Raw genomic sequence first — 9963 nt, forward strand, 5'->3', positions numbered from 1 at the left:
CTTTCCTCTCTGACACTATTATAGAGAAAGGGCAAATAGCAATATTAAAATATTTCCTCTAATTAATCCCCTTTTAATGTGCACGAATTTCGTGCACCAGGCCACTAGTAATTAATAATACTGTATTACAAGTTTGAAAGTTGCTAAGAGTAAATGTTATAAATCTTCATTATGTCCAGCTGGCGTGGCTCAGTGGTTGAGCGTCGGCCTTTGAACCCGAAGGTCTTGGTTCAATTCCCATTCAGGGCACATGCCTGGGTTATAGACTCAATCCTCAGTGTGGGGCGTGAAGGAGGCAGCCAATCAATGATTCTCTCATTGATGTTTCTATCTGTCTCTCTCCTCTGAAATCAATAAAACTATATTTAAAAGTCTTCATCACAAGAAAAAAAATATTGGTAACTATGTATGGGGATGGCTGGTAACTAGACTTATTGTGGTGATTATTTCACAGTGCAAGCAAATACTGTATCATCGTGTTGCACATCTGAAACTGATATAATGTCATATGTCAATTATACCTCAATTTTTTAAAAAAGGAAAATAAAAAAGAACTGAAAGGGAGCCAGTACACTAGAATAGTGGTAGAAAGAAGGAACTGGAGTCCTGAGGTCGTAGGTCTGTAGCTCTGGTAGAGGGAACCACATCATGCAGGAACTGGGCAGAAAGAAAAATCATGGTCCCAGTGAGTGGGATGAGTGCATGTAAGATTTCCCCAGAGGTGTGAGGGGTAGGATTTCTAAGCCAGTTCCAGGGCATGACCGAGGGAATGAAGTTGAATGAATAATGGTGAAGGGGTCAGTATCATTGCAATTTAGAGACCCAGAAATGTCCATGATAGGGGTCTAGGTTTTGTGCACGATGTTGACAAGTCAGGGTGATGGATGCAGTTGCAGTGAAGTGAACCAGTCATGACTAAAAATTTTAGAGGTAGGCTTCATTTAAATAGCAAGGTCTTAGCTGTGCAAGGGGATGATTGAGGTAGGTGGAGATGATGATCACTGAAATCCCGAAGGTCAAGGAGCTGTTATGTTGAGTGAGTGAGTCATCTACCTAATGATGGAATAACAAGATATCTACCAGAACATTGAAATGGTAATAAGGGTGGATGGTATTTTAACATATTTGACACAGCTACAATGTAATATGAAAATGTCTTCTATTGGTGAAAAGTCGATATACTAAATACTACTGTCTGTTGCCTATGTTTGTAATTAAAGGAAATGCTAAGTTTCAGTTAGAAGTTAGTGAGAATGTGTAATTTTCTTTCCTCCATCCGAGATCATAGGCCTTCTTTATTCTGTCATGATTCTGTGGTTAAGAAAACCCATTTGGGGCCCTAGCCGGCTTGGCTCAGTGGATAGAGCATTGGCCTGCGGACTGAAGGGTCCCAGGTTCGATTCCAGCCAAGGGCACATGCCTGGGTTTCGGGCTCCATCCCCAGTGTGGGGTGTACAGGAGGCAGCCAATCAATGATTCTCTCTCATCATTGATGTTTCTATCTCTCTCCTTCTCCCTTCCTCTCTGAAATCAATAAAGAAATATATATATAAAGAAAACCCATTTTGAGGGATGCTATGTCACAAAAGGCATAAACCTGAATTTAAAAGGTGGTTTTTGCATGAGGAAGAATTCATAGTTTAGAAGTGATGGTGCAGAGCTCAGAATATCTCACCACCTCAGGACCCAGTGACGATGGAGGGCGTGCAGGGCTGGAAATGGTGGGCAGGTGCCTCTGTGTGCAGGCTCGGCTCTGAGCTCAAGAAGGCTGCCGGGGAGAGCAGGTCCTTTGTGATAAAAAGCCATACTTCAAGCCAAAACAAAAAAGTTGAAGGGAGAGAAAGCTAATTCTCTAGATGAGAGAATGTTTATAAGAGTTTGGGAGGCACAGTGGAGACTCTTAAGGAAGGGAGCAGTGAACCGACAAACAGTGAGAAAAAGGACCAAGCCCCAGTAAATAGCCCCGAGGTCCTGGCGGAGGCGGATGCGTGGAGGCCTGTTGAGGCAGGCCTGGAGCCAGCAGGGTGGTGGCGACCCATAGCTTGGGCTCAGGTTTCCAGGTTGTTTGGTGCCCCTGCTTAAGATAGAAAAACCTGAAGTCACAGTGAGACACCTAGCCCCAGCTGGTTTGGCTCAGTGGATACCGGGTTTGATTCCGTTCAAGGGTTGCAGGCTTGATCCCTGGCCAGTGTAGAAGGCAACCAATCAGTATGTCTCTCTCACATCATGTTTCTCTCTCTGTCTCTACCCCTCCCTCCACTCTCTCTAAAAACTAATGGAAAAATATCCTCAGGTGAGGATTAACAAAAAAATAAAAAAGAGAGACACCTGATACAAAGTGTAAAACAGTACAGGAGGCGTGGAGAGGGTGTCTTACAATAAATTACCAAATGTTCTTCTGACTTTATTTTTATTACTGATGCCAAACACATAAAACCATATTGAAGGTTGATGAGTAAAAATACATGTTAAGAAGAATTATCTTTTAAAAGACCAGATTTGCCATCCTACCCCAAGGAAGGATTTGGGAGTGTCTGCCAAAGTAAGGGAAATAACAGTGAAATTTGGTAATAAAGTACATATGTCTTGGGGTTAATAAGACTAGAAAAACTTTCAATTTATATGATTTAATTTTTAATCACCTGAAATGGATAGAAGAACTTGGTCTTTCTGACTGGGAAACTTATTCACTTTAAAATAGCCCTGACCGGTTTGGCTCAGTGGATAGAGCGTCGGCCTGCGAACTCAAGGGCCCCAGGTTCGATTCCCGTCAAGGGCATGTACCTTAGTTGCGGGCACATCCCCAGTGGGGGGTGTGCAGGAGGCAGCTGATCGATGTTTCTAACTCTTTATCCCTCTCCCTTCCTCTCTGTAAAAAATCAATAAAATATATTTTTTAAAAATAAAATAGATGTTAATACTCTAATACATGGTTACTCTAATGTGCATTGTATTTCTTTAACCTAACAATAAATTTGTTCATCTGTAGACTGATTCTGTTTGTGTTTGTTTTTTCTAGGAATTAGCTCTCCGGAGCCAGTTACCAACACTGGAGCCGGATGGTGGGACTCAGAATCCAGTGTCTTCTCCTGGGATGTCTCAGGAATTGAGAACAATGACGACCAATAGCTCAGATCCCTTTCTGAACAGGTTGGTGAGAGTTGCTACTGGCCAATATCTGAAAAAGATCATAGCTTTGAGATTATTCTCCTTAGTACTTGTAATAAGCTGTTTGAACATCTGTGTGGGCCAAAAATCATAGTTGTAAAGGAATCTTTCCATAAATGGCAGGTACAATAAAACGAGGATTAAAAGCCAGCTCCTGGGAGAGGAAGTGAGCTGTTCAGACTTGTAGAGGGGATACTTAATTCACAGTCACGTGTTGCTCCTGCCTATACTGTTGACTAACAGTTACTTAAAATTACAGAATCGGGGAGAAACATGTGAATGCCTTTCTATGAAAGCAAATGAACTGCATCTTAAACCTGCTTAGGGCTGTAGGCTGCACTGTAAGGAAGATTGGAAGGAATTTTCCACATGAGTGTTCACCCTGAGTGCTTCACACAGCAGCACTGCAAGGCCTTGTGCTCGTAAAGGAGATAAAATGTAAATTGTGCCTTTTAAAAAAAATGCGTTAAGCCCTAACCGGTTTGGCTCAGTGGATAGAGCATAGGCCTGCGGACTGAAATTTCCCAAGTTCGATTCCGGTCAAGGACATGTACCTTGGTTGTGGGCACATCCCCAGTAGGGGATGTGAAGGAGGCAGCTGATCGATGTTTCTCTCTCATCGATGTTTCTAACTCTCTATCTCTCTCCCTTCCTCTCTGTAAAAAAATCAATAAAAATATATATTTTTTAAAATGCATTAATATTTAAGACGGCATTTGAAATGCAGTCGAAGGAGTGGGTTACCACCAGCCTATGATCAGGAAGACTGCAATGTTATGTATAGTGCTGAGTCGAAAACTGCAAGCTGCAACAGGTCGTATTCGTTGCCTAGAAAACCATTTAAAGTTAAGATTGGACTACAGTTCATTCTTCTAAGTTATATTTTAGAGTTTCAGTTTTTAAAATTAAGGAACAAATACTTTCTGGTCTTTGTGCTTTTGATTTTATTTTAACCAATTTTAAACAACACAGTTTTAAGAGACTTACAGGTCCCTTAGTTTAGGGAAGCTATTATGCTACTCATTCAGTTCTCACCAACTGAGTTGAAAACATCATGATCTTAAGAAAAACAAACTTTGCTCTTTTGACACATATAGTCTATTTTATTTTATTTTGGGGAAGGTTATTAAGTAAATTTAATTTCAGGGAAGGTGGGGTGGGATACAAAGCATGGGTAGAAAAACTATGCTAAATATGGAACAGGCCTACATGAAATATACAGGAATTTAATGTGCTAGTTATGTAACAAAACATTCACCTCATTCAGCAGTATTTTAACCTCACGTTGACACATACAGTTTAAAGTTCTGCCAAAAATTGAGTGTATTTATACAAGACTATAATTCTGAACTTTAAATGAAGTTAGTTAAGGTCATAGCCACAGAATTTTTTTCCCCCACAAGGGAAATTTCAGATCAATATAATTCCAGTACCCATCTATTGATGGCCAGTATTGATCCAGGGATAAAATTAGGCTATTTAGAAAAATGGACAGAATGTATATCTTTCTTAGTCACTGGTGAAAATTCTTTCTTAAAACCTCTGGAAGCTAGGCTGCAATTGGAGATTGTAATTTCTGGTACAGATCTCAGAGTGACAGATCGTCAGTGATATTAGTCCAAAGGCAAAATGCTGTGTCCACTCTTTATAGTGCCTCTACCCCCATTTCTAAAACATGCATCTGACTATACCATTTCTCTTTTCAAAAACGTATGGTGGTTTCCCCATTGCCTGTTACTCAGTTCATACAGATTTCTTAAGCTCTGAACACTTCCCTAACTTGCCATGGAGTTGACTCTTAGTGGTGGTGCAACATCCCCTTATCTCCCTTTTCCCCTGAGAGCCTTCAGGGCCATCTCTGGTGTCCTGTCCACGAAACCTGCCCACTGTACTTTTTCACCTCCCTCTTCTTTGTTCTAAAAGACACGATGCTCACATAGCCCTTTGTGTGATGCATTCCTGTCTTTATTTGTTCATCCCATCCCCTGAAGTGTGAGCCTCAGAAAGCACCCAGTATTGGTGTTATTGCTTTTAACCTCCTCTGCATCTGAGCCTGGTCTAATGCCTGTCATAGTAGCAGATGCTCATGTATGTTTATGGAATGGCAATGGGGTTCTGCAGGGAGCAGGCAACTCCTTGTCAGGGAAGGGGCTCTGTAACTCCGTCCTCAGATATGTCATGTGCTTTCCTGTGGCTTGGAGAGAGCTGCACAACTGTGTCAGTCGAGCTGTTCTGTAGCAGAGTCCGGAGAGTCTGGTGTGTGCCCATGCTTAGCAGCGGGAACAGTGACAACTAGGACCAGGCCTTTTCCTGGATCAGGGCGGGCAAAATAAAAGCAAACCACATCCTAAGGCAGCGGTTCTCAACCTGTGGGTCGCGACCCCTTTGGGGTCAAAGGACCCTTTCACAGGGGTCGCCTAAGACCATCGGAAAACACATATATAATTACATATTGTTTTTGTGATTAATCACTATGCTTTAATTAAGTTCAATTGGTAACAATGAAAATACATCCTGCATATCAGATATTTACATTATGATTCATAACAGTAGCAAAATTACAGTTATGAAGTAGCAACGAAAATAATTTTATGGTTGGGGGTCACCACAACATGAGGAACTGTATTACAGGGTCGCGGCATTAGAAAGATTGAGAACCACTGTCCTAAGGCCTCCTGTGCAACTGCATTGTATACAAATGGTCTCGGAGGCAAAATTGTGTTTTCTTGGATCTGTGTGAGGCTTTTGAATCTTGCCGAAATCTGGCAGAAGTGTTAGAGCAAACCAGTGGTCGCAATATACAGAATGGGGGGAAGAAAGTTGGGGAGAACCAAGCTTTCAACCTTGAGCAACTATTAAAGCTCCTTTATAAAGCTTAGTTTTTGTTTTTGTTTGTTGGTTTGTTTGTTTTTGTTAATCCTCACCCGAGGATATTTTTCCATTGATTTTTAGAAAGAGTAGAAGAGAGAGGGAAAGACAGACAGAAATATCGATGTGAGAGAAACACATCAATTGGTTGCCTCCTGCATGAGCCCTGACCAGAGCCCAGGCTGGGGAGGAGCCTGCACCTGAGGTACATGCTCTTGACCAGAATCGAACCTGGGACCCTTTGGTCCACGGGCCGATGCTCTATCCACTGAGCCAAATCAGCTAGGACTGTTTTTATTTTTTAACATTTGTGTAAACTAAATAGCTGCTTACATGTCCAAGCTGTGAGGTAAGTTAAAGTTTACATCATGGTCACAGACCCTTGAACAACAATTGCCTTTATTTCACACTTTGCTATAAAATTTTCTAGAATTGGTAGAACCCCACATTTTACAGTCAGTGCCAGCTGCTGTCCGCAGTGCCACTAGCTTCTGAGGCATTTCGGTTTTCCTCCCTAAACAGAAGCAAGAAGATCAAGCTATGGGAGTTCTTATCGAATCGGCAGTGACATATCTGTTCTGGCCTAGTCCAAAAAGGAATTCTGGTTCTTTATTTTTGCATTGATTTTTTTTTTCCCCCTTGGCTTAAATTCTCTGGCTTAAACATGTCTCACCGCCTACCTAGAGTCTGAGTTGCCACCTACACCTGTGCTACCACCACTTGGGGAATAGAGACCTTGAAACAAGTATGTGGATCCCCCGAATTCAAAATGGGATTACAGAGAGAAGACCTAGACAGAAAATTTCTATCAGCTGGGAACTGAATAGATCTTTTTTATTCCCTATAACCATCAGGCCCAGACATTTAAGAGAAATCTTGGCCCCTTAGAGCTGCAGCTTCGATTAGGGTGACCTTTTCTATTTCACTGCACAGACCAAGGGCTGTATATGGACCCTGAAGGAGGGAGCTGGTTTCAGATGTTGCAGGGCAGGAATTTTCACTAATCCTCTTTGAGAATCCAGTTAGTGCTCAGCAGGTGTTTATTTTTACTTTGAAATCATTTTTATTTTTGTATTGGTCTTTAACTCTCTTTGTAGTGGCACCTATCACTCTCGAGATGAGAGTACAGACAGTGGACTGAGCATGAGCAGCTACAGTGTCCCTCGAACCCCAGATGACTTCTTGAACAGTGTTGATGAAATGGATACAGGTTGGTATTCCTTATCCCTCTGAGGAATTAACTGTCAGGCAAGTACCATCATTTTATCACCAGGACTAATAAGCTGTGAGCAACGATTATTCAAAAGAAAGCCATTAAAATTCTATCAACTTCAATTCAAATTGTGCCTTTTTTTATGGCTGTTTGTAATTTAAGTCTTTTCTCAGTTTTTAAATGTGATGGAATCTTAGCTCTATTTGAACAAAACTGAGGACATGACTTATTTTATTTATTTTTAATCCTTATCCGAGGATATTTTTCCATTGATTTTAGAGAGAGGAAAAGACAGAGAGAAACATTGATGTGAAAGAAACACATCGATTGGTTGCCTCCTGCACAAGCCCTGACCAGGGTTCAGTCTGTGAGGAACCTGCAACTGAGGTAGGTGCCCTTGACCCGAATCGAAACCAGCACCATTCGGTCCACAGGCCGACGCTCTGTCCACTGAGCCAAACCTGCTAGGGCAAAGACATGACTTATTTTAGCATTTAAAATAGTGAATTAGTTGTCAGGGGAATTGAGGACCTTATTAGAATTCTCTATTAATAGAGATTTGTAGTTGTAATTTTGGAGAGAGATTTCTATATGTGATTCAGTGTCTGCCTCCCTCTTTTCTCTGAGGGCTTTTGGTCCAACTTAGGTGTTATGGGGCTCAGGAAACCAAGTGGGGAAAGCTTGGTGATGGGGTTCACCTACTTTCTTGTTAGAATAGTTACAGGAGTCTTGCAGGCGCTGAGAAATACCTGCCTCACAGAGTCATTGAGGAAGCCTTTCTCCTGTGGCTCACCTGATTGCCCTGGACTTGGCAACTGTCAGAGGGCAGGACTGGCAGGACCCTGCAGCCATTCTCCAGCTAGCGGGTTCTGAGCTGACAGTGTTTGGCAAGTCTTTTGTAAAAGCCTGTGCTCATCCAGCTCACAGCTGTAATGCTTCCTAGAAATCCCCTGTCCCCCTTTGCCTCGGCTTATCTAAATCTTCAGTCATCCTTAGGAGTCCCTTCAGACCCGGCTCATTCAAACACGTTTCCTTCCTCCTCTTCCCCATTTGTCTTTTCTCCAAATCACTATAGCACTTAATGGTTCATAATAATTTTTCTGAAAATTGGAGCTCTAAGGAATGTTAACTTTGTCATGTGCCCCCCAAAAGGGTTTTGTGGCCAGGCAAATTTGGGAAACCCAGAAGCAAAGCAAGGAGGATTTACTTACTCATGGACTTCTTGGGAGACTTGCTTTGCTATATTATGAAATGTGAATCTCCAAGAATGGAATAGAGTTTTCATCCAGTCCTTTTATTTTAGTGTTTCCCAAAGTGTATTTAGGGAAAGATGGGACTATACCATTCATTTTCCTATTTCGTCTTATGCTGGTGTGCATATCTGGAAGAGAATCAGGTGGTGACGTTCTTGTGTGGTGTGCTTGCTCCCTCTCCTTTGCTGTATATAATTTTTCAGGGGATTTTTACTTTTATTATAGCCCTCCCCCTCCTTTAGTGCTCAGCACATAGTGATAAGCGAGCAGTCAAATTGTTGGTTAAATATGTCGACAAATGTTGAAGCAGAAGTAATCTTGGCATTGTTATTTATGAGTTGTTTGGTCTAAAATGAGCTGTGCGTCATTTCAGGTCAGTCAGGAGTTGCTTTTCTTTATGCATTTCTGTGTGCTCTCACATGATACAGCTCCGTTCTTATCTTTTCCACAAGAACCTTATTCTGTCTCTTTCTCTGCTCCAACTAGGTGATACTATCAACCAAAGCACGCTGCCCTCCCAGCAGAATCGTTTTCCAGACTACCTTGAAGCCATTCCTGGGACAAATGTGGACCTTGGAACACTGGAGGGAGATGGAATGAACATAGAAGGAGAGGAATTGATGCCAAGTCTGCAGGAAGCTCTGAGTTCTGACATCCTTAATGACATGGAGTCCGTTTTGGCTGCCACCAAGCTAGATAAAGAAAGCTTCCTTACATGGTTATAGAGCCCTCAGGTAGACTGAATTCTAAATCTGTGAAGGATCTAAGGAGATAAGACACACATACCAGAAATTTCCAAATAAGCCAGTTTCGATCTCCTGGCTAATACAGAAAAAGATGAACAAACGTCCAGCAGGATTCTTTCATCCACTGTTTTGCTCTTCCTTGTCCATTGCTGCTGTTACTATATTGCTGACCTCTTTCATAGTTGGCCCTAAAGAATCAAAAAAACCCCACAAAACTTTTTGTTTCTTTTGCTATTATAACTACTGTTTGTTTTGGGGGCTGGGGGAAGTGAGCCTGTTTTGATGATGGATGCCATTCCTTTTGCCCAGTTAGATGTTCACCAATTATTTTAACTAAATAGACCTGGAAGTCAGATGCTTCATGTCACCACATTTAGTTTGTTTAAGCAATTATTTCTTCAGCTGCTTTTGGCCAGTGGAAAAACATGACTTACTGGTCTGATAAACCAAATATGTTGTGTCTGATATTAAGTACTTAATGATGATTTGGAGAGAGAGCTGAAACCAAGGCTGAAGACTGTTTTACTTTCAGTGGGTTTTGTTTTGTTTTGTTTTTTCCTCCTAGTGCTATATCATTAGTCACATAGTGACTTTGATTTTATTTTAGGAGCTTATAAGGCATGAGACAATTTCCATAGAAATATATTAATTATTGCCACATACTCTAGTATAGGTTTTGATGGGTTTTATTGTGGGTTTGTTTTGTTTTGGTTGA

The 9963-nt window shown here is 41.5% G+C and overlaps 1 protein-coding gene across 3 annotated transcripts in view; it reads left to right on the top strand.

The window, feature by feature from the left end:
- Positions 1–9752, top strand: part of YAP1 (Yes-associated protein 1) — a 117257-nt gene extending 107505 nt beyond the window's left edge. For 2 of the 3 annotated variants that reach the window (XM_014544582.1, XM_014544584.1), the window contains 3 exons: positions 3020–3150; positions 7134–7246; positions 8989–9463. In XM_014544582.1, coding sequence (XP_014400068.1) covers positions 3020–3150; positions 7134–7246; positions 8989–9227 — 483 coding nt within the window. In that variant the 3' untranslated portion in view covers positions 9228–9463. Of the gene's footprint in view, positions 1–3019; positions 3151–7133; positions 7247–8988 lie in introns of all 3 variants that reach the window. The other variant, XM_014544583.1, reaches the window with a different exon arrangement.
- Positions 9753–9963: the final 211 nt, after the last annotated feature.

The sequence above is a fragment of the Myotis brandtii genome, unplaced genomic scaffold (genome assembly GCF_000412655.1).
Source record: "Myotis brandtii unplaced genomic scaffold, ASM41265v1 scaffold37, whole genome shotgun sequence".
NCBI lineage: Eukaryota > Metazoa > Chordata > Mammalia > Chiroptera > Vespertilionidae > Myotis > Myotis brandtii.